The sequence below is a fragment of the Mauremys mutica genome, chromosome 1 (genome assembly GCF_020497125.1).
Source record: "Mauremys mutica isolate MM-2020 ecotype Southern chromosome 1, ASM2049712v1, whole genome shotgun sequence".
Taxonomy (NCBI): Eukaryota; Metazoa; Chordata; order Testudines; family Geoemydidae; genus Mauremys; species Mauremys mutica.
In genome coordinates, this window is record NC_059072.1 from 282824589 (window position 1) to 282848237 (window position 23649).

A 23649-nucleotide genomic window follows, 5' to 3' on the forward strand; every position below is an offset into this window, starting at 1 on the left:
ATAGGAATCTAAAGTCACATGGAGAAAAATGATGTATTTTACTAATTTTGGATTGAAAAACAAACCCAGTAATAATACTAGTGGCACCTTAGAGACTAACAAATTTATTTGAGCATAAGCTTTCTCTTACTTAATTGGCCTCTCAGAGTTGGTAAGACAACTCCCACCTTTTCATGCTCTGTGTGTGTGTGTGTGTGTGTATAATATCTCCTCAATATATGTTTCATTCTATGCATCCGAAGAAGTGGGCTGTAGCCCACGAAAGCTTCTGCTCAAATAAATTTGTTAGTCTCTAAGGTGCCACAAGTACTCCTGTTCTTTTTGCGGATACAGACTAACACGGCTGCTACTCTGAAACCAGTAATAATACTGTTTATCTTGCATTGCTGTAGGAGGAACAAGTGAAAGTGAGCCCATATTTAGTCCTACAGTCAGAAAACATCTTCGTAAAACCAGACTTGAACTGCTCCACAAAGAATATGAGGTAACAGCAAAGATAACTTCCAGATGAACAGCTTTTAACCTTATCTTGTTACGTACAACTCTTCTCTTTAATTTCTACACTTTCTTTTTAAGAAAAGTTTCATTTTGAATACACACTAAAACTCAAATTTATCTCCTAATCTTAATTTGAGTTTGTGTGGATTTATCTCCTAATCTAGATTTCAAGGTGAGAGTTTCAGAAGAACTTGGCATCGGAGCTTACCCTGCTCCCACTGAAGTCAATAGGAGCTTTATTATTAACTTAGTGAGAGCAGGGTTTAGGCCGAGGCCAAGCACTTAAAAAATCCTGCCCGTAGACTTTAGTCCCTTCCCCCCACACACACACGCACACACCTTCATGTGACACAGTATTTTTAATGCATTATGGTTAACTTGTCTCTTCCTGCTGCTGCACCCAAACAAGCATATCTGTGCCAAGAAGCGCAAGAAAGTGGGCTTCTTCTAAAGAAATCCCTCTGGACTATGAAAGAACATCGTTTCGTGGAGAAACACTGTCAACTTGCATTTTTTGACATGTACTAATTTTTTTTTAAATGTACAAAGTTCTTCTAAAATGACAAAACACTCAGCAGATCTTTCTGCTCCCCTGCTGTGTAAAAGACCTCCTGTGAACAGGGGAGAGTCGGCAGGTGTGCCTGGGTCCATGCTTTCTCTGCCCATCTCTGTTCATATGGTTGCCTGCTGCCTTCTCTTCAGATTTTGTGAGCCTGGTAGGAGCGGTGTAGAAATAAATGCTCCAAGTTCTAAACTCTTCCCTGAGACTTGTGGTGTTGTCCTAGTGAGGGAATAAGAGGAGGCAGAAACAGATGTGCTTCAGCTGCTCCCAAGGTCTTCGGAAATGCCCTGCCAGGGGAGCTCTGAGCAGTGGAGCCCTGCAACCTGATGACACTTGACTACAAGCATTGGGTCCAGGTCAGGTGGGAAATCAGCTGGACCCCCTTGGGTCCGGTCAGCTCTCCTTCTCCCCGCCACTGGGGTCAGTGCAGGGGTGGCTGCATGCTGAAGAGTTGTAGTGCATCTCGCTCCCCAGCACAGCAGGGGCTGGCAGCCAGCAGGGGCACGGTATGCAGCTGTTGCTGCACTTACCTCAGGCAGGAAGCAGAGGCAGCTACTCAGGTTTGGGGGGAAGAGTCAGAGGCAAGTTTGGTCAGGAGATGACGTAACCTTCTCGGGTCGGGTGGGCTTGGGCCTGGGTCAGGCCTAAAAGTTAGGCCCGAGGAGGCCTCTAGCCAAGAGATCCCAAATATGCCTGTCAGATCACCCCCAAATGTCACTACAGTTGAGAATTGAAGGGAATAAATCTCCAAAACTCAATGAATAGTTTCTCTCTCTAAAACATGGAGGATCCAATGCAGAAGATTAAGTTAAATTTTTTTTCATTTATGAATCAAGGCAAGACCTAAGTTTTTATAAGTGCGTATCCTCCTGTAGTCTTACTTTCCACAGCAGTTTTGACCACACACATGCTTTCATGGCTTTAGTATAGGGAGCACATGAACAGTTATTGCCAAGGTATCAGGCACAAATAGGCTTTCCCATAACCCTCTTCCTTCCCCCACCCCTCCAAGTGTTTGGTTTTGGCAGCTTATGGAAGTCTGCATTTTTTTTCCCCCTACATTCTTGTCTCCAAACGTGCAGCTCAAGACCTTTTTCTATACCTTGGTCTTTTGTAAGATCTCTTCCCCATTTCTCATTCTTTAACTGCTGCCTCATTTGCTGCTGACTGTCCACGTGAGCACACTGTGTAGAAGCTGGCCTCCTAAAATGTACACAGAAAAGCATTATCCATAGTAGTGCAAAGTGTCCAGTCCACATATAGTCTTATGCGCTTGCTATATATAGTCAGAGGGAATTCCTCTGCCCATAGCTGAAATCCTAAGCTACGCTCCAGAATGCAGCCTTCCAAAACCTGCCCAGAGTTCAATCCATCGGTGCACTTTGAAAAGTGCTGTAATGAATTCCTTGCAGGCAGGGCACCCATCCTACTGTCCAGAGGATCTCTATACATAAAGCACTTAAAGAATTAAGTCCCAAGGTAATCGCTGTTAATTTTTATATCTTTTGTCTGGTTTGTTGCATTCTTGTGCTTTCCGGGTTTGTAACACTTTCAGGATGAAATAGAATCCTTGCAGAAAGAAGTGGAAGAGCTAAGAGGTAAAAACCTTGGCTTGGAAGCACAGCTGAAAACGGTTCTGGATCCTGGGGCCTTGGGTCTGTGTAACACACATGAAGAAAGTCATCGGTCAACAGATGAGGCGAGCCAACCTGGCCCAGAAACTGTAGAAGAATGGACCAAGAAACTTAAAGCTGCTAATGATCTATATGAGAGAGTGAAAGATGATGTGGAAAAGTTAAAGGAGGTAACAAATGTCTGCTTCTCTAATCACATAGCAGTGTAACTGTTTCATGTTATTCAAATGGGGTGAGGGTCAGTTTGACCCTTTGAGTACTTCATAGCTCCAAAAGGAAGAGGGAGAAAATTGTGACTATTGATGCTTTTGCTTGTTCCAGTCAATCTTACATGTGACTTTCAACTTGTCTGTCATCCCATGGCTCAGTAATTGGATTATACTAGCACTTGTTTTCAGTATTGAGGACCAGAGTCTTCCAGCTTGAAATAAATTATAGAATATATCTATTTTGCCAAAAAGAGCCCAATTGCCTTAAACCAGAGGTGGGCAACCTCTGGAACGCGGTTTGTCAGGGTAAACACCCTGGCGGGCTGGGCCAGTTTGTTTACCTGCTGTGTCGGTATGTTTGGCGGACTGCGGCTCCCACCTGAAAAAGAGCTCTGTGTAGTGTGAATGCTCGTCTCATTCACCGACAGAAGTTGGTCCAATAAAAGTTATGACTTCAACCACATTGGCCCTTTGACCTAAAATAGACAGCATTAGTACGTTTAGGACCAAAAGATCCTATACTGGAGACTCGTAAATTTACTCTGCACTCCCTGCAGTATTTGGGACCTATTTTATTGTTGCTTTTAGGTTTCTTGACTACAGTGTAAAGCAAAACTTGTGATTTGGAGGGGAAGAGAAACTAAAAAACAGATGAAAACAAACTTAAATATTGAAATCTTCCAAAACACACTCTCTAGGGCAAAGAGAATTGCCTAAAACAGTTTGAATAAGAACGAAATTTCAAAGTTAACTTGAAGGACAAATTGAGGAAACTTAACCTGCATTTTTAAAGATGCTACCTTTTTATTTCTTCTGTTTTTAATCTTGGATTGCTTCCTGGAAACTGAAGCTTTAGCATATTTAGGACATATTATCATTTTTTACAGTATTAATACTAAGGATTTATACTGTCTAAATGCTACAAAGACTCGGAGGGCCAAATTTTGCTGTTACACCAGTATAAATCCAGGACAGTTCCATTGCCGTTGATGGAGTTGTTCTGGATTTGCATCAGTGTAATTGAAAGCATATTTAATCAGAGACACATCTGCTTTCAGTTACACGGATGCAAATTCAGAACAACTCCATTAACAGCAGTGGAACTGTCCAGGATTTGTACTGGTGTAACAGCAGAATTTGGCTTTTGGAGTCTTTGCAGTATTTAGAAGGTATAATTGCTTAGTATTAACATTGAAAGCAAACAAAAAAGTAGCAGATTATTCAGAGTCTGGTGCATAACACAAGGAACAGGGAGGAAGGAGGGCTTTGATCACAGAACTTTTTTTTTTTTTAATTTATTTACTGAGGCTTTGTCGTCACAATTTTAGGATTATATAAACTGTGTAAATACCTTCATTTAAGGCAGGGGTTCCCAAACTTGGTTTGTTCAGGGTAAGCCCCTGGCAGGCCGTGAGACACTGTTTTCCTGAGCGTCTGGAGGTACAGCCGCTTGCAGATCCCAGTGGCCGCAGTTCGCCGTTCCTGGCCAATGGGAGCTGCGGGAAGCGGTGGCTTGGTCCGCACCACTTCCTGCAGCTCCTATTGGCTGGGGACAGCAAACCACGGCCGATGGGACCTGCGAGCAGCCGTACCTGTAGACACAAAGGTAAACAAAGTGTCTTGTGGCCTGCCAGGGGCTTACACTGAACAAGCCACGAACCAAGTTTGGGAACCCGTGATTTAAGGTTGAGTCATAAGTCTGCTGGGTCCTCAGCGTTCTTTCCAATTTATTAAGATTGAGCAGTTTTCAAAGTGCAAGGAGTTTCTTCTCCCTGTTTTTAGGCCTTTGCATTAGCTGGAGACTTGGAGAAAAAAAACATTGCAGCAGGAAAACTTCCCTTGACATGAAGTATCTTGTTAACAAGACTGTCCACTGAACTGAGAAGAAGAAATTGACCTCAATTCAAAGAGTGAGCGAGGCAGTAAATCAAGAGTCTTAAACTTAACATCATGGCAGCTATGCTGAAGGAAGACAGCAAGTAGTTTGTCATAAAGGATTTACGTCCATAGGATAACTAAGCTTTTATTTTTTTTAGAATCAGAGTAATCTTACTCTAGTTTGGAGGGAAGAAAAGCTGTTCAACATTAGTTTTGCTGATACCTGCACATTGTAATGTTAATGTACTTAAAGTATTTAGTCATGTGAAAAAAAACACGGAATTGCCATTAGTACATCCCCTTAATGACTCTCTCTACTAACGAACATAGCTCTGTTTATTTCCCTAGATAGGAGCCTTGCAGTGTATTTTGGGGATATAAATAAAAAATGTCTGTTCTCTATTCAGTTTTGCGAACCATTTCCCAGGGTAATTTTTAAGTGGTGTCCCTGTCTGAGGGCTGTTTCCTAGCTGTAGTTTTCTAATGCTGTCTCTTTAAAAAGCGCAAACAGCTTGTCTTATAAATATTATAAGCCAGTTCTGTTTTACTCTATACTTAATTATTTTTAAACCCCCCCCCTTTTTTTTAAGGCAAATAAGAAACTGAGACTGGAAAATGGTGGCCTTGTGAGAGAGAATTTGCGACTGAAGGCTGAAGTTGATAGTAGATCACCTCAAAAGTATGTAAACATTTTAAAAGTGACTATTTATTTTATTCATAGACCATTTTTAACTATTGTGGAGCCTTAGCTTAAAATTACAGTGATGTATTTAGTGTTGTGTATGTGGCTTGAATATGAATTTGACGTTCCCCTGTGCACAGACCTGGGTGTCCACTTCAATCTTAGCAACTACATGTAATGTACAATCTCTGTAGTATCACCATTGCATTACCTGGGCGGTACCGTAGGAAAAACTTCACTTCTCTTTCAAGCTGGTATCAGACTCTCTTTGGCCGAGGGGGTGGGATTATTACCAAGTGACCTGCAGCAACAGATAGTTTCTCTTGGTTTTTATAGCATTTGCCTGAGCTCCTTGTTCAGTCAAAACTCTACAAGTCAATGAAAGTTTTTTCTATGTGAGTAAACTGCAGGATTAGGCCTCTTAAGTAGCAACTTGTCACAGACTTCCACTGTAAATTTACCGTTTTAAACAATTTAAAACTTTGAGGACAATGACATCAAAAGGCAGAGACTGTCATGCTGACTGTGCTTCTCTGCTGATGTGTCTGTCCCATGCTCATCACGGACCCACTACAGGAAGCGTTTCTTCCAGTTCTGATTTCTTTGATTCTATAAGTCAGATTCTCACAGGTTTGACACCAGTGTAACTCCATTGACTACAGTGAAGCTATTCCTGATTTCACATTCAGGGTAACTAAGAATCAGGCCCAACCTTTTTTCTTTTCTTCCTGGCTTTGTGGTGTTACAGGACAGTGATCTGGTTCCCATTCTGGCTCACACATCAACTAAATTATTCACCAGGATGAAATCTTCCTCTAGGTGGAGAGCCAGCACAAAGCCTATATGTCACTAAAGCCCGAGAATGGAACTTCTGCATGCACAAAGGTGAATTTTGGCCAAAAGTCTGATAATGTGTGGGACACAAAACAGTTTGTGTGGTGGGTTTTTATTTTTAGGGAGGGGGATCCCACTTTCTGCCACTCCCCTCCTTATGCCCGAAGATTTCAAGATGAGTTTGCAGGGTTGGTAGGTAGTTTCAATTAAAAGCATCAAAGAGTCCTGTGGCACCTTATAGACTAACAGATGTTTTGGAGCATGAGCTTTCGTGGGTGAATACCCACTTCGTCGGATTGCATCCGACGAAGTGGGTATTCACCCACGAAAGCTCATGCTCCAAAACATCTGTTAGTCTATAAGGTGCCACAGGACTCTTAGTCTGGATCTGTAAAAGCAGCAAACACGGCTACCCCTCTGATACTTGACAGTTGGAATTAAAACTATGGTTTTCTGAGCAAATCCTGGCGAAATAATTGAAACACTGGACCCCACAATGCAACATTAGGGGTTCTTTTCTTTGTTTTTGTATTCAGTACAGTGATTTATCTGAGCAATTACTTTGTGTGTACATAAATTTTGTATGTGGAATCCTCAGAAAACAGTAAGGAATGTGGGAAGCCAGCTATTGTTGTCTGTAAAGGTGTTTTATTCCAATCTAAGATAAACATTTGCTTGAATCTATTCCTAATCTAGCAGTATTACTGTTGTTTCTCTTTAAATCACACTTTTTAGTGAGCTGATGGAAGCAGAGCATGGAACTTAAATGATTAGTTTATGCAGTTAAATACCCTTATCGTTAATTTGCCTACAAAAAGATTTGTCAGTACTCATAGTTGCATTATCCCAAAGTAGAGGTCACCTTATGTATCTCTCACTAGTGAGAGTTTATCTAAATATTGCACCGCAAGTCATCTCCTTTGCTGAAAACTTAAGCACGTTGAAACATTGATGGCAGCTGCATTGAAGATCTTTTTTGCAAGATCCATTTATAATATTGACTTTGTGCTTGTAACTTTATGGGAAAACACAACCTGCCTCTTTGTTGGTTAATATAAAGCATTTCTTGTAGTGATATTAACAACTTCCTTTTTTGCAACTCACAAGCCCTGCTGAGGAATCTTATTAATGGCCTTAAAAAGAGTCAACTGGTAGCTCCACTGGCGAAGCCCCAAGGATCTAAAAGTATTCTTGGGGGAAATTCATCTTGATAGTATTTACTTTTTACCCAAAGTAAAAGATGGAGCTGGCCTATCTATCCAGAGTATTCTGTATTTTATGATTAGTTAGATTCAGATTTGTTTTAACTAACTCTATATCGACTTATTAGGTATCCTCAGCCCTGAATATTTAATTCCTTCTTCTGCCAGTTAAAATTCCAGTCTGAGACGCTTTCGGTAGCATTCAGAATATAGTGGCATTAATGCTGATATTTTTTTTCCATCCATTTTAATCTCATGGTTTATCTTGCCATTTATTTTTAAAATTTGGGGCATTGTAATCTCTGAATTTTGCATAAAAATACTATTTTGTTTAACTCTAAAACAAATTTTGTTCACTATTTTCTAAATATATATATAAACAAAACCTGGAAATATTTTAATTATTTATAAACAAAACCAAAACTGCTTTGAGTCTTTCTAAGGTGAATTCGATTGGTTTCCCACAGAGCAATCATGAAATTACATCTGTAATGTGGCAGGAAGAGTCTTGATATGTCCTGTAGAAAAATCAAAATTGTTCATTGTTATATGAATTAGCATTCCAACTTCTCTGAACAAATTTCACTGAGAACTTCAGAATGATCTTTGCTCCGGCTAACTTGGGTAAAGATAGAAACTTGTGTCAGCAGTGGACTTTTTTTTTTTTTTTTTTTCAAAACTGATAGGAAGTTTCTTCAAATATGGCAAGATTGTCCCTTATTGCAATAGATTCTCTACCCCTGCAGCATCCTCTCCCCGCCCTCCCCCAAAAAAGTTGGAAAAGGAGACACTGTGTTCCTAGTTCAGTTGCTGGACAACCAAGTGGCCTTGTGAATGAATGGAAGGCCCCTAGTAAAAGGAAGTATGACAGGTTGCAGTGTGCAATGTATACAGTAGAGAACACATCTCTCTTCTGTGGCTTCAAAACTGGACTCCCATCTCTCAGACTTTTACAGCAAGAGTGCTCTTGGGGCAATACTCTGAAACCAATTGCTGTCCGCTTCCAGGAAAGACACCCTTCAACAGCCCTGAGAACAGATACATCCAGTATAATTATCTCCTGAGCTTCTGTGTTGTGGGACAAAGTTCTGAGGAAAATTTCAGCACTCTAGGTGCAAAAGTTTTAATCTCCAGCAGCTAAGTCAGGACTTGCAAACCTTATGGTCAGTTTTGTCGGATGCCTCAGAAGACCTCATCCTTCTTGCCTTGTGATACTCGCCATCCTTGGATGCAAACTGACTGTTGTTTAATTTTTTGGAGAGGCTTTGAATACAGTTGTTTGGCCTCTCCAACCCTCTTAGGCCAAAAAGGAGGTTCTTTTCAAATGAAGTTCAGGTGGTTCTTGGAATCCTGCAAGCAGCCCTTTTTTTTTTTTTTTTTGCTTCTTTCTGGATTCTGTTCACATCCTACTTCTACAACTCAGAAATAAACAATGCCATTTCATGCAACAAATAGGGCTCAGCCATCCTTCGTGGCCTAAAGGAGACCGACACTTCTTTTTTGTGTTGGGTATTGATCATGTGGGGAAGAGGTGTGTGTATGTTATGTGGTTGCCTGCAGAAGATGAAAGGGGATACTTTCCAATGTTATGTCAATATGTTGATTTTTGCTCAAGTTCAGTGTGTAAAACATATATAAGTACGTATTTCTGTTCCAAGTTAGATGGACTAGAGTTTGAACACTGCTCTTCCAGACTTTCTGCTGTGAACCATCAGTGTCTGTTAATGGAAAGCAATGAATGATAGGCTTTACCCCAAATGTTCCTCACTGAGGCAAGGTTCCAACATCTGTGCAGCTACTCTTGCTTCAGATTTCAAAAAGCCACATGCTTGATGGCTATTTTTTCTTGGCCTGTCCTTGATCCTAGTAGTCTTCTCCGGGCTAAGCAACCCGGAGAAGGAGGGGATCCACTTGGGAATCACTTCCTGGATGATCTCATCAGGGCTCTGTCCTTCCAGAAGACTGTCTGGGAAACTTGCAGGATGTTGCTGAAGTTTCAGCATCACAGTTGCTTGTTGAAGCTGGACAAAATTTCACTGGTTCCCACACCAAATTTTGCCTCACTTCAGGGCTGTTTTCCTAATCCACCAGCCTAGACCTGCTGGAGGAGAGGTACCACGTTTAATTTCCCCTGTTCATCTCCAGACCAACAGTTTCCATCTCTCAATTCTTCAGATTATTCAGGCCCAGTTAGTTATTGGGCTTGCCTAAACTCCAGACCTCCTGGAGAGCTGCACCTTCATGTTTGAGAACCATTAAGAAGAGTCCAGGCACCTGGCAGCTTCATCCATTCCTTGTAATGGTGGCTGTTGGAAATATAATCTCCTAGATGTTGAAATTCCTTTTCGGAACCCTCTGTCAGGGGTGGCAAAAGTCTAAATTCCGTATAGACTGTGACCATGTTTCCTTCTCATCAGTTAGTCATTCATACCCAAGCTACATATGTCACTTTTAAAATCTTTCCTTGTATATCAGTTCCTCTAGCCTGCAGTATTTTGTTATAGTTCTTACCAGAGCTCCCTCCAATTTCTCAACATCTTACTGTGTTCCAAAAACGGTTGTATCTATGTCCTCTAGAGACTGCTAACTCCCTGCTCCATGATGTGGCCTACCCCTGTATGCAGCCCAGACTTGCATTGGCTTTTTTTTTTTTGTTTCCTTATTGCACTGTGTGCATTTCTTATTTACTGTCCACTATTATTAAAAAGCCAGTGCAAGCGTCATTTGGTGTCATTGCTTTCCAGGTACCTCCTGTCCACTGAATATCTTTGTTCTATGTACATGGGTTTTTTTTTCCCCCCTCAAGCTGAATCGTCTTTTTAAACAAACAAAAAAAAAATCCTGTTTTCTGCCTGTTTTAAATGAGTCCTTTAATGTTTCTCTGACAACTGGTGTTGTGCTGCTACATACAATATGATACCTGCTGAAACATTCGTACCTACATACAGGGTCAGAATGGCAATCTCAGAAGTTGTAATAAATTTCTCCTGGACATCATTAGGGATCACTTTATAATATCCATATCAACACAGTGGGCAGAGAGATACTCCCAAGTATGGTCCTTGCTTCAGCCATTCACAACATGGATGTATTGCTGCTTTTGGTCACTGGGACCTGTACGCTGCCGTTGCTTATCTTATCTTTCCCGAGTTCTAATTTTTTCTCCCTCCTGCTTGCTGATTCCCAGTAGTCATCCACACTGATGGAATATCAGTGCATGAAAATGAGACCACTTCCTTTCCTATCTTCAAACTCTCATTTTGCTAATACACTTCTAATATGCTCAATCCCAACACTGAAGATCCTCCCTAAAAAGTGAACATTCTTGTTTTTGTTCAGCTTCAAACCTTGGGTTCTCCTCTGGGAAAGGGAAATTCCTCTGTCCTCGTTCCCCAGTCCTCTTATAGCAGTGCCCAAAAACATTCAGCCAGAGCTGGTGTAGCTTAATCTTATAAGAACGAGACTCGCTCTGTAACCAGCAGGAGTGGTTTCAGCAGGTAGTAATTAGACTAATTAACCTTTTGAAGAAGAACATATGGCCCATTTTTCACATGTATGTATTAAAACATCACAACACAGCTATTAAGAACTAGTCGGTGCAGAGCACTAACCTTGCTTTCACTAGCCTCCATGCCACTTGGTCCTGTGATGCTCTAAGGAGTCTTATTCTTTCAAAGGTAGCATCCCCTTTCCTCTCATTCTGTATCTTTCATGTTCATCCCACTTTCCATTGTCTGCCTCCCTCCCTCCCTTCCTGGTACACCCTGTCGTCTGTTGGTTTTGTGTTGTTTAGCCCCTTTTGTCACCCATATTCTATTTTTTTTCTTCGCCCTGGATCCCAGTGTCTCCCTGCTTACTTCTCCCTCCTTTTCCTTCTCTTCCTCTCTTCCAGGGACAGAAGAGGAGCTGCTGCTGTCTAGAGCTGTGGCGATGTAGCCTTCTATCTTTGGGGAGGAGGTGCTGCTGCTGAGAGGAGGAGGATAGTGTTGTATCTCTTTGTGCTCTGTCCCCTCTCCCCCGCCACCCCCATACCTGATTCCTGCCACAGAGCAGCTCTTCCCCTCTCTCCTGCCCCTCACCCTCTGTAACTAGAGGACAGTTTAGCAGAGGAGCTACCTGCAGAGAGTTCACAGCAGCCCAATTGAGCCTCTTCTCCTCTTATCCCCCCCCATGAATCAATCCATGGACCCCCTCAAAATCTAGGAGCCCACAGACTTCAGAGGCCCTGATATCTAGCCCCTGAACAGCTGCTAAGATGATAATTCCAGGGTGGTTTAAGTCTATTGTCTTGGGCTTTGCAGGGTTAACATGCACCACATCCCCTCCCTCACTCCACACCCTGTGGGAGATCCCTGTGTTTCATGGGTATATATACTAGAGGGCTGTGAGACTAGCTGCTGTTTTGATCTTGAATTCCTGTCTTGTCCCCTTGAAATCAAAACCTCCATGTTATTTTAGTGCTTTGTATATGGTTAAAATACAAAGGGCTTGTTTGCTTTAGTAATTTATTATACTTACTCTGTTGTATAAGTTTAAACTATGCACGTACAGAGCTGAGGGCATAATTTGGCTTGCAGAACAATTATTACTGAGGTGATGTGGGAAGGAAAGAATCTAAGCTGAGTTTGCTGGGCTGGTAGTTAGAAAAGAATAAATTTATTGACTTGAAACTAAACAGACTTGATCTGGAGTTAGTGATAGACAATAAACATGAGTCCGAACTGCCTTTAGTTTTACATTGTCACTTTTCTGAGTGAGAACACACTTTTGAATCTCACTTTGATTTAAATATGACAGAGCTATTGAAGAACAGCTTGCAGTAATATCTGCAAAGGAATGTCAGTTCTTGTTACTCTACAGAAATACTTACAGCTGGTAACTTTTTGCAGAGGTAGATGAGGAACTGGCTGTTTAACTTCTCATTGCCAGCTTTGACTTGCAATATTTTTTGTGGCTAAAACTCAACTGAAGAGAGAACTTGAGAGAGGGAGTGATTTTATATATTTCTGTTGTTTGGGACCATGCGTATGGACCTCCATTAGGCTGGCAGCCTTCTACACTTGCTGGGGGTGAAAGGATGAACTTGAGATATAGGAATAGACTAGAAACAGGCTTCCTTTATATATTACTGTTGGGTTTTTTTAACATTGAAAATATTGGAGACAGAGTCTCTCAACAAAATTATTAAGTACTTGCCCCAAAACATTCACATGGCATATCTGCAGTTCTGTTGGTGGGCTTCTCATGATATCCACAAGCTGGAAAGTAATTCTCCTGAAAGTGTTCGAATCTATCTATGTTCTTGGCACTCTGACTTGGAGCTCAGATGTCAGACTTTTTTAAATCTTCAGATCACAACTTTCTTATTAAGACACTCCAATGTGTGGACAGTCACTATAACCTTTTCCTGGCCATAGAGTAATCTACTTAAATATTTGAACTAATATGGCTGGCTGGGGAGAAAAAATAGTATGGAAGCCTTGAAAATTTGGGTTTTAAATGCACACAAGCCTCAAAGTTGGGATAGAAAGTTGCTCTACTACTTTTGATGCTTCATTCCGGGTGTAACTATTTGTAGGTGGTCCTTTTTCTAGGACACAAATTCCCAGACACGTCTCCCTACAACGATTAACATATTAGCAATGCTGCTTGTTTTTGAATGACAAACTTCATTTTTTCCTGAGGACACGTGTTCTAAAACTTGCACTTGAGACTACATTGCTTCCTCTTGGTAAGCAAATCTGAGGTTGTCACTAATGCTATTTGCATTAAATAAACATATTACACAGTTCTTCCATTAAAAAAATTGCCAGGTATGCATATAAATGTAAAACATGTTAAACATTTCTATGTTAAAGTGTCTGTTACAACAATCTCTGGAAAATTTTGCTTACTCTGCATAAGCAATTTTTATTTTTCTCTGGTGATTACACTTAGCTTTTAAGCTAATCATGACTTTAGTGTGTGTGTGTGTGTGTGTGTGTTGCCATATCAGATGAGACACTGCATCTACTGTGCTAGCTTATACAGTGGCCTATACCAACGTCTTCAGAGGAAGTAAAAATAAGTACAGCACAGTGCCCCTGGCCTGGGAAGCAGGGAAAAATCTTTCGTGATCCTTGCAGTGCTCAGATAAATCAAATATGCCATAGTGAGTTATCTCTATTTGAGTTTTGAAATTAAGGGGAAAAACAAGCCAAGATGTGTTAACATACTGTATTTAATGGAACATCGTGAACTTTAAATCTAGGCTGTTTAAAAAAAACAATGAGTGAAAAGTGGCATCGGGTACTCCACCTGTCTGAGTCCCTTGCCAACGTATATGGATTTACAATCAGTGTTGTTTCTTTTTTTTAAAACATTTTCCCCTCCCATTCTGCTACATATGAAAGACCCACACCATGGGGAAGAACCTACTAACTATACAGGGAAAATGGTGAAACTGACTATACACGAAGTAAACCAAATTCAGATATTGTGTCATGTCTCCCTTTAAAAATATGTAATAGCAAAGTTATTCCTTATTTAGCAAGCAATGCATGGCTAAATATGGAAAGCTTGTCTTGTACTGGTTTGCCACTTTGAGCTGAAAACGAGATTTGTAGCCTATTCCGTAGGTGGTGTAAATTGCGGTTTCCTCCCTCTCTAGTAACACCAATGAGGTTGATGCTGTATCCAACTTCTTCAGGAGTTTTGAGCACCCCAGGCTTCCATTGGCTTCGGCTGTAATTGTTAGCATACACCACCTCTGGAAAATCACTCAGCTGGTGTTCAGGGATTGGAATTCAAGAATTCAAAAACATAAACTCTTGAGCAATAGTCAACGTGGTTTCTGTAAAGGGAAATCATGTCTTACTAATCTATTAGAGTTCTTTGAAGGGGTCAACAAACATGTGGACAAGGGGGATCCGGTGGACATAGTGTACTTGGATTTCCAGAAAGCCTTTGACAAGGTCCCTCACCAAAGGCTCTTACGTAAATTAAGCTGTCATGGGATAAAAGGGAAGGTCCTTTCATGGATTGAGAACTGGTTAAAGGACAGGGAACAAAGGGTAGGAATTAATGGTAAATTCTCAGAATGGAGAGGGGTAACTAGTGGTGTTCCCCAGAAGTCAGTCCTAGGACCAACCCTATTCAATTTATTCATAAATGATCTGGAGAAAGGGGTAAACAGTGAGGTGGCCAAGTTTGCAGATGATACTAAACTTCTCAAGATAGTTAAGACCAAAGCAGATTGTGAAGAACTTCAAAAAGATCTCACAAAACTAAGTGATTGGGCAACAAAATGGCAAATGAAATTTAATGTGGATAAATGTAAAGTAATGCACATTGGAAAAAATAACCCCAACTATACATACAACATGATGGGGGCTAATTTGGCTACAACGAGTCAGGAAAAAGATCTTGGCGTCATCGTGGATAGTTCTCTGAAGATGTCCATGCAGTGTGCAGAGGCGGTCAAAAAAGCAAACAGGATGTTAGGAATCATTAAAAAGGGGATAGAGAATAAGACTGAGAATATATTATTGCCCTTATATAAATCCATGGTATGCCCACATCTCGAATACTGTGTACAGATGTGGTGGTCTCACCTCAAAAAAGATATTCTAGCACTAGAAAAGGTTCAGAAAAGGGCAACTAAAATGATTAGGGGTTTGGAGAGGGTCCCATATGAGGAAAGATTAAAGAGGTTAGGACTCTTCAGCTTGGAAAAGAGAAGACTAAGGGGGGACATGATAGAGGTATATAAAATCATGAGTGATGTTGAGAAAGTGGATAAGGAAAAGTTATTTACTTATTCCCATAATACAAGAACTAGGGGTCACCAAATGAAATTAATAGGCAGCAGGTTTAAAACAAATAAAAGGAAGTTCTTCTTCACGCAGCGCACAGTCAGTTTGTGGAACTCCTTACCTGAGGAGGTTGTGCAGGCTAGGACTATAACAATGTTTAAAAGGGGACTGGATAAATTCATGGTGGCTAAGTCCATAAATGGCTATTAGCCAGAATGGGTAAGAATGGTGTCCCTAGCCTCTGTTCGTCAGAGGATGGAGATGGATGGCAGGAGAGAGATCACTTGATCATTGCCTGTTAGGTTCACTCCCTCTGGGGCACCTGGCATTGGCCACTGTCGGTAGACAGATACTGGGCTAGATGGACCTTTGGTCTGACCTGGTACGGCCTTTCTTATGTTCTTAAGAATCAAAATCTGACTCAGTCCTTTGCTGGCAACACACATGTTGCTCTGTAGCAATGCCTCTGGCTGTTTCAGAGATGATATTCACAGACTGGGGATGCACCTGCATTCAGACCTCATTGGCCTGAGGGTTGTGATATGTAGGGCTGGGAAACAAAAGTTCGGGGTTGGGAAAGAGGACCTTATATGCACAGTCTCTGTGCCTGGTAATAGTCTCTTGTAAGTGAATGCAAATCAGTGCTTGTGCATAGGGGGAAAAGCAAGTAGCCCAGCATAAATAGATGATGTGATTTTTAAAGTGGCTGCAGGTTTTTCCCTCCTCATAATATCCGAACTGAATTTTTCTTTCTGTAAATTAAAAGTCTCAGATGGAGCAGGAGATTCCCTCATGCCTACCTGTCAGAGGCAGGTTAGAATTGGGTAGGCATATAGATGGCCTTCCCTAAAGTAAGAGTGGGTTGGGGGTATTTAAACTTTCTTTTGTAACTTTGCAAATGCTTTAGCTAGAAATTGTGCAAAAGTATTATGTGCCACTCTTGCAATCACAAATGCCAATTTTATATATTGGAATCCAGGAAGTGTAATTAGATTGACATTACAATGGTGAAACCTATAAAACCAGGTAGCACTGAACTAAGTTAAAGTACATGTGAAGCCCAAGGAGAGGCTAAGATGAATGTAATTGAAATGGTCCAAATAAGTATTTAAAACCACCTCTAAGGATTGTTGCAATTTCTGAATTTCATATTGGCATTTTATATTTGACAAGGTGACATTGTGTAAGAAATGTATTGTAAAACTCTGCTCTACTGTAGGAAAATGATTGAATGTAAATATTTCAAGATGTGGACCACCATTCAAATGTTCCCATAAATCTTTGCCATTGTTTTAGGGGATAATTCTTCATGCATATTTGAGTTGAATTGATAGATCCAGCCCCTGGAAGGGTAATCTTCTGCTTGTTATTGCTTCACTATAATTTTGAGTGGTAGAGGTGTTTCATGTATTCACCTCCCACCTATACAATATGATTTTTTTCATTACTAGCCGGTAACTACAATCCCGAATGGGACTATATTTTTTACTTTCAAATTAACATGGTGTGTGTTGACAGTATTGTCTCTTCTTGAAACTAGATTAGGAAATTTATTTGCGTCAAGGTTTGAAAAAACGTAGCACAAATCAATTCTTTCTACTTAACATTTTCTCTCTTCACATTTCTTGCAGGTTTGGTAGGTTTACAGCAGCTGCGCTTCAGTCCAAAGTAGAGCAGTGTGAACGTGAAATGAACCGTCTGAAAAAAGCACTGGAAAGAAGTGACAAGTACATAGAAGAACTGGAGGGTCAGCTTACGCAGCTGAAAGGATCAAGTGGAGAAACCCAAAATGTGAGTACTGTTAGTGAGAGAGCACTTTTCACAGATAATACAGGAAGTGAAAGCAGTGAAGAAGACATTGCATCATTGAAAAGCCAAGTAGAAAGATTAGAGAAAAAGACTTTAACTACCAGCCAAAGTCCTGACAGTCTTGAGCAATTGTCAGGTAATGGACTCTTAGATAGTGATGGTGCTTGCTCAAACTCTGCTAGTCAAGACAGTTCAAATGGGCCAGTCACGCACAATCGTCCGACAAACAAAGAACTATTTTCAGGGTGTCAGGAAGTTCTCCTGGATATAGCTGCTACAAATATGGATGCCTGCTTAGAACCACAGTGGGATAAAGGTGAGGATTGTGCACCATATAAAGATGAAGAACTTTATGAGCTTCCAGCACCATGTACACCTTCTTTGTCTCTCAGTTGTCTCCAGTTGAACACCCCTGATATCAAAGAGAGTCCACTCGTAAAACAAGAGAGTACGGGGAAGCCATCTGCCTTTCTAAGGAAACTGGAGTTTGATGATTTTTGTGACACTTCAGATGATTGCAACAAAGATTCTCCCGATCATAGTGCAAGCCCCTGCAACAGCCAGAAGAAGGTGACTTGTTTTACTTCAGCAAAGCCAGTGTTTTGGAATAGCTGCTCAACAAACTATGCTGAAAACTTAGATTTTGAAGGTTCAGAGCAAAACGCAATTACTAGTCATTCAGGAGAGCCATTGGCAAAGTCCAGCGATAAGCATGAACTTCTTTTATCTAAAAGATTACATACTATCCGCTCTTCAGAAATGAACCGCACAAGAACGTCCAGTGAAGCATCCATGGATGCCGCTTACCTTGACAAAATTTCTGAGCTGGACTCCATGATGTCAGAATCTGACAATAGCAAGAGTCCTTACTACAACTTTAAGTCCTCTGAGCTTGAGAATCTTTCAAAGTCAACACAGTGTTCTGAACTCCTGAATGAATCAGATAAGAAGCTGGAAGAAAGGAACAAACAAAACAATGTAAAATGTCCTGAATCAAGTGAGCAATTGGTAGATTGGAAACCTACTACATTTTCAATCCTCTCTCCATCTGGACTAGACATGAATGAACACTTCCCATTGTTTTCAGGCCGAAATTCAGAAACTAGTGAAATCAAACCTCAGAACTGTTTATTTCAAAGAGAGTGTTCCCAAAGTTTTCTTTTCAGTAACTCACAAAGGCTATTTGAAGAACAAAAGTTGGGTTCCTCTATTTTTAAAGTGTCATCTGAGATTCATAATCTTCACAACCAACTTCAGTCTCCTTGGGCTTCTTCCTTTATTCCTGAAAAGAAACATAAGAGTGTCAATCAGTCGACCAAAAGAAAAATTCAAAGCAGCCTTTCTAGTGCTAGTCCCTCAAAAACTACTAAAAACTAACTCTCTTGTTGAATTGAAGTTAATAGTCTTAGTGCCAACATGGGAACATTTAAAAATGCCCGAGTGAACTTGATTCTGGTGAGTTCCATGTGACCTGATTCTGTCCCTTTTGACCAAGTGAAAGCAGAATGTTCTCTCAGCACCCCAAATTGTTTCACTTAGAGAAGAATCATTCAGAGCTTTCTTCTTTGATAGGTTTTGTTTTGTAAATTTTTTTTTTTTAACTGTCAGGTTATGTGAAGTTCTCTTTGAGCAGCAGTTATGTCCTCCTTGAATATGACCCAATTTTAAATGTTCTTGTTAAACCAGCCCTTTATACGGGAAAGGACTTGCTTTTAAAAGTTTAATTTCCTATGCTACACGGTAATGGTAATTGTAACGCTGCTACTGGTAATAATTGTTCACTTGCCATAAAACACTGTAAATTCTTGTTGTAAAAATTTACTTCCAGAGGAAACTGCTACTGCTGCTTAGACCTATTTGCATGGCACTATTCTATACTGAAACTGTAGTTTAAAGTGTGTGTATATAATGTAGCAGCCTCTCTCTTGTTTCAGCATTTCAGTTGGAAAACCTCTCTTCCTTAAGACTGAAAACATGGCTTTTTTTTTTTTAAGTTAAGCACAATTTTTAATTTAGTTTCCACAAAGCATTGTTGTTCAGAACATGTTCAGTACGCCTGTGTAGACCATAAAAATGGGTTTGTATGCTAATGACTTGTTTACCTAATGTGCACTGAACATTTTACATTAATACTGTACTGTTTTACATTAATACTGCATGCTTTTCTATGTGAATTGAATAAAAGATGTCATAAGCACTATAATCTTTGATGTTGCCTCAGATATTGGACTAGCACAGGAAGAACTGGAAAAGTTTCCTTTTTTTATAATTTTGAAAACTGTGTATAAAACTTTTATAAGACTGGGATTACAATTTTGGAATAAATTCGCATCTTCCCCCTCCCTGTTGGATGCATTGCCATTCTGGTGTCAGCGTCAATGCAGTTGGTGGAAATTGGTTTCAGCTTTTCTGGAGGTGACTTTTTTCCGTTAAGTACTGAATAGGTCAACATAATCTGATGATCTGCTACAGAAAGGAGACCAATTAAGCAGCAAAGCAAGATTGGTCTCTTTGCATTACCATATACTTTATTGTGTTTAAAATTTAAATATGCTTTTTATCTTAGACATGGAATTGTCATTCTAAACGGACCCCATGATGGCATTTCTTACAAATGGGCAGATCATGTCTATCGATGGATCGAGGACAAGAAATCCATAAACTGTCTTTAGCCCACCTGATTAGAGGGATATACAGCTGGAAACTCTTTGGACTAACACTATAATAAAAATATTGTAGTTCTATCAACAGTTGGACCTAGAATATATTTTGCATTTTCTATGAACATGTTCAGCAACAAATGTGGCTTTACTTATGTACAAATATCTGTTCCAAAATGGTCACCAATGCCACAAACACAATATCTCAGCCGCAGCTACAAGCCCCAGTACCAGACACCAGCCTATTCCATAGCACCTCTGACTGTAGCTGATGCTGGATCAATCCTCCAAGAAAAGGAATGTTTGTCAATGTACAGTCTTAATTTATACAGTTCAAAAATTAAGGGGCCATCCTGTTCTGGACACTAATTCTGGCTGTCCCTAGTTAATTAGGTAAATCACAGGATTACTTTGTGTTAGCGCTTTTTTCAGAGACCATAATTACCTTCTGTTTAAAATACCATTGCACTGATAGTAAATCATGCAAGTACACATGCAATTGCCAAATGCTGGGGTTAATTTTTATTTTGATTCTTTGTAGTTCTTTAACCAAGCCCTTGGGTCTTTGAGTTTGTTTTACACGATGTCATTTTAACTTTCGTTGATAGGGTTAAGTAACAACATGAATGGTTGCTGGTGTCTTATCTAAATTCAAGTCAGAATATAAGAAAATATTTATTGTGTGGGTAATCCTGGTGATTTGATTTTTAAGCAGCATTTTTTGATAGACATTGTTTAGTTTTAGTCATGCAAATGGAAGAGACGTTAAGAACTTAAAAAAAGTGGTAAATGGGCAAAGGTTTAAACTTGTATCACTTTCTGTCTTGTCCACCTCAGCCCCTTAATACTCTGCAAACTGAAGTACATGCTTCACTTTTATGCACTTAGTAGTCCTAGGGTATGTCTGCACTGCAATTAAACTCCCACTGCTGGCCCCTGTTTAACTGTGATGTAGACGTTTGGACTCAGGCTGGAGCCTGGGCTCAGCTTGTCTCTCTCACCAACAGAGGTTGGTCCTATAAAAGATATTACTTCACCTTGTCTCTGTAAAACACCTAACACACTTAAGGGTGCTATATCAATAAATAGTAATATGTAAGCAACTCCTTTTTTATTTAAAGTTTACAGAAAGGATTGGTGACATGTACAGCCTATACATTAAATCACATACAGTGAAACAATTTTTTTTACACAATTGAAAAACCCATAAACTGTGTTAATTGTTTATAAGTTTTGTATTCTTCAGGCTTTTTATTGCTCCTCTCATCCAATCTTTGGCTATATTTAATGTTGTTTTTCACAAATGTATTTAAATACATTTGTGAATCTTTGTTAAACTGTTCTTACATATAGTTAAGTAAGAACATGTAGACACACACACTCTCTCTCTCTCTCTGATACAAATTAAACTGTTGTGGGCTTTGATCTAATAACAAGAAATAGTAAGCTGCAGGCCGGCTGTCTAAGAAAATATTCTTTCTCAAGTTCTGCAAAGTTTTTTTTCCTAAGTCAGGCTAGGTCCTGCTGAAACAAGCTCTGTTAAAATCTTTAATTCTGCTGTGTACAATAGCGGTCAGTAAATAGGCAGTTAACTTGTAACTTACTATGTGGGTTAGCTTCTTGCACAAGATATGTAATTTCCAAATTTTCAATGGCAGTGAGGGAGATATCTCTATTCCCTTTTCCTCTTCTGATGTACAGACCATACATGGCAATATGGTCTTCAGAGAAGAGGTGGCCAGAGAGCATCATTAGCACCAATCCTTTCTCTAGTCAACATAAGGAGAAACCTACTTCCTCCCTCTTTGTTTAAAAGTGAATGCCACCTGTACTGTAAAGGAACCTGGTTTTACTGCTACTTATCACTAAATCAAAGCTGTTCATTGACTTCTGCAATGAACTATGTTCCTGCTACCGGGGGAAGCGCTCTCCAAGGTTTTTTCATTTTTTTTGTTTTATTGAATTTTGTAACTGTTTGGCTTATAAAATAAGATTCTTTAAAAGAATTTGTACCAGTCAAAGTAGTAGATTGAAAGATGGTGTTGGCTAGGGATGAGAGTTGCCCAACTGGCTTCTTAACATTAGGATCAAAAGTGCAGCCCTCAAATATCTGCTATGTTCCAGAAACACTTTAGAACACCTGCACAGATGATCTTAGTGAAGCCTTGGAGGGTGTGGTGTTTTAGAAACTTGGTGACCTAGGCTACTCACCTACGGCTGTTACTTCAATGTAAAAAAAACAACTTTGCGGGCAAGGTTCCAACTCTCTCCTTCTCTTGGCCTACAGACTACTATAGGCCTGTGCAAAAGAGTGAGTACACCAATATACAGTACAAGTGATGTAATTCAAACAGTTGGTTTAATAAATTTTAGTTTTCCCTCTGCTGTTGTGGTGGTTGTATCAAGCCCTTCAGTTGAATACATTTTATAGACAGCTCTTCAGATGAAGAGGTTTAGTAATGGAAGGGAGGGGAGAAAGAGAGCTAGGAAAGACCTGTGTGTGAGAGAGGGTTGGGTAGGATGGAAAAGGGAGGAGGGGGGGGGGGAGAGGTGCTGGAAGAGAGCAACCCCAGAAAAGCAAATCAAGTGTGAGAATTATTTTCAGGATTCTGGTATCTCCTACTTTAACAGGTTGCTTTCACATGCTTGTGTGCCTGCTGTCTAGCAACTACCAGAATGCTTAGGGAGAGCAGCAGATGTTATTTATTTATTTATTTATATATATATATATATATATATAGGACAATCAAATGTCAGTTGTAACAACTTCCTATTAGCTTACGGTGAGGGCAGTGTTTCCCTTTTTTTGCATAACACCTGGGCTAGAATGAAGAGAGAGGAGTCTGGTTCACTTTTATTTCTAGTCAGTTTCATTTTTACACACATCTTAGTGCTTCAGTCTGGGTTACAGCCCCTCAAGAAATGAGTTTAGTTTTTTTTTAATTCCCTAAGAACTGCAAAGCCAAAAGCTTTGGTCATATTTTCTAATGAGCTTAAATTATGTAAAAGCATAATTTTAAATAAGCCCTTTTAACTGTGCCCCCCAAATTACAGGGGTGTTCCTTTTGAAAGAACTAACACGGATCAAGGGTGAGTGGAAGTAGGGCCATATCCCTCTGTCTTTTTATTATTCCCCTCTTTTCTTGTGTACTATCTCTGGTACTTAGTTTCCCCCTTCAAAACAGGAACTTTGGACAGAAGGAAGAAAATATCCATTTGTAGATGCGGTAGGATCTCTCTGCTTAGTGTGTTCTCCCCCAGTTTATGCAAAGCTGGGCTAGTGTAGCCTTGGGCTAGTCTGGAGTAGATTCTTTCATCAGCACTCAGGCAAATAGGAAGGAGTTCCTTTCTTCTCCTTCTCCATCCCCATCCCCAAATCAACAATGTCACTAAAGCCGGCCCAGCTGTCTACACCTTATAGTCCCGCCATGTCTAGGTTTGGGCTGAAAGTTACACTCTTCACCCCTTGTATTTGCAGTAAACTGCCCTCTGTGTGGTGCTTTCACCCACTCAATGAGACCTCAGTTCTTTCGCCTCTGGTCCCCATCCCTTCCCCGCCTCATGAGCAGCACAGAAACCTTTTTTTTTTTTAAACTGCTAACAAAACCTGGTGATTAAGACACGAAACTAACAAAGAGTTTTTCTTCCACCTTAACCTTGCACACAAACCTTTAACAAATTAATTAATCCTAATGAATTAACACTTCATTTATTTAAACGCGCTCCAGTTCATGAATTAAATTTTCATGCAGTGATTAAAGGCTGTTAAAATATGCATGATTTCGTTAAAATTTTATAATAAATCAGGGCAATGTGTTACATGACAAGGCAACTATTTCCCAGCCCCTCGGAACGTGCTTTGATTTGTGCAGAGACTGGGAGGCGAGC

The 23649-nt window shown here is 40.2% G+C and overlaps 1 protein-coding gene across 1 annotated transcript in view; it reads left to right on the plus strand.

The window, feature by feature from the left end:
* The window catches only part of OBI1 (ORC ubiquitin ligase 1), a 31252-nt gene extending 11954 nt beyond the window's left edge, over positions 1-19298 (plus strand). The window contains exons 3-6 of the mRNA XM_045011209.1: positions 393-484; positions 2616-2864; positions 5372-5460; positions 16924-19298. Coding sequence (XP_044867144.1) covers positions 393-484; positions 2616-2864; positions 5372-5460; positions 16924-18478 — 1985 coding nt within the window. The 3' untranslated portion in view covers positions 18479-19298. The remainder of the gene's footprint in view (positions 1-392; positions 485-2615; positions 2865-5371; positions 5461-16923) is intronic.
* Positions 19299-23649: the final 4351 nt, after the last annotated feature.